Genomic DNA, 1,179 nt, shown 5'->3' on the forward strand with positions numbered 1-1,179 from the left:
GTATGTATACAGAAAATGTTTACCTTGCCAATGCAATTATTGACACTTAAGTACAATATGACAACATAAAGACAGTATTACAGTAAAACATCAAAATACAATCATATTAATATTGTAATCACTGAACTACTGAGTTTAAATATTATGAAACTATGGTACAGTACCATATTGTGTAGAGGCAGCAGGGGGCAGTATTGGACCAATACAAGGCTCCATTGACTGCCATTATAATTGATTAAACATTAATATTTCAAAAACTATACGTTTTACAGGCACCAAAAGCCATAGCCATCATTTGGCACAGGGGCTTTACAGATATAAATTACAATGGCAGCTCTAGGACAAAGTATGCCGGAGGAGAAGCATGGCAAAGTTGAGATGACTTGGATGGGAAACGAATCACAATAGGCAATGCACACTGACAAGCGCAGACTTTCCTTTTGAAGACTGTAGAAACCTGTACACTCAAACAATCAGATTGTTGGATGAACTTAACCAAGTTATGTCAATGTTTTTAAAGAAAATGTGAAAGTTAATTTAGCTCTACTCAACTCAGCTGAGTAGAAACTGTTGACATAACTTGGTTAAGTAAATCCAACACATCTGTTTTTTGTGTAGCTGTGAAAAACTCAACAAATGTGAATTCTCCTTTTATTCTGCTCGTGACCATAGATTGTGTGTCCTCGGTGTAGATTGTGTAGCCTCGGTGTGCATGAGATGTGCCGTTCAGTTAATATCTGTGAGTGAAAGTAACCTTTGCCCTCTCCAGCTGAACCGTGGCCTGCTGCTCCCTCTCCTGCCGGCCGCCCTCCTTCTCCTCCTCCAGGGACACATCCGAGTCAGACGGTCGGCTTGTGTAGGAATCAGCTGAGCCCTGGAAAACAAAAGAAATAACTGGACTTCTGTTCTGTGGCTRAAAATGTTTTGTTTCCCATCCAGGAGACTTTAGCAATTAAAAAAATAAATAAATGTCTAGATGTGTGGAGTTGCTGAGCTTTATAGACCTGCCAGATAAAGTCTCCCGAAGCAAAACACAATAGAAGTCTAGTATTATGTTTTTTTTTAACTTCTTTTGTTTGTTTCTCATGTCCTGACTGAGAATCTACACCAGCATAAAGCTAACAACTTATTAACAGAAAAAAAAAATAAAAGTAATAAACATCTACAAGGTGAAATATG

The 1,179-nt window shown here is 38.1% G+C and overlaps 1 protein-coding gene across 1 annotated transcript in view; it reads right to left on the reverse strand.

Annotated features, from left to right (window-relative positions):
• LOC106536644 (voltage-dependent L-type calcium channel subunit beta-4) overlaps positions 1-874 on the reverse strand; it is a gene marked incomplete at its 5' end in the record, with an annotated part of 36,829 nt that extends 35,955 nt beyond the window's left edge. The window contains 1 exon segment of the mRNA XM_014033958.1: positions 755-874. Coding sequence (XP_013889412.1) covers positions 755-874 — 120 coding nt within the window.
• Between the last annotated feature and the right edge of the window lie 305 nt (positions 875-1,179).

Source organism: Austrofundulus limnaeus, unplaced genomic scaffold (genome assembly GCF_001266775.1).
Source record: "Austrofundulus limnaeus strain Quisiro unplaced genomic scaffold, Austrofundulus_limnaeus-1.0 Scaffold1911, whole genome shotgun sequence".
Taxonomy (NCBI): Eukaryota; Metazoa; Chordata; class Actinopteri; order Cyprinodontiformes; family Rivulidae; genus Austrofundulus; species Austrofundulus limnaeus.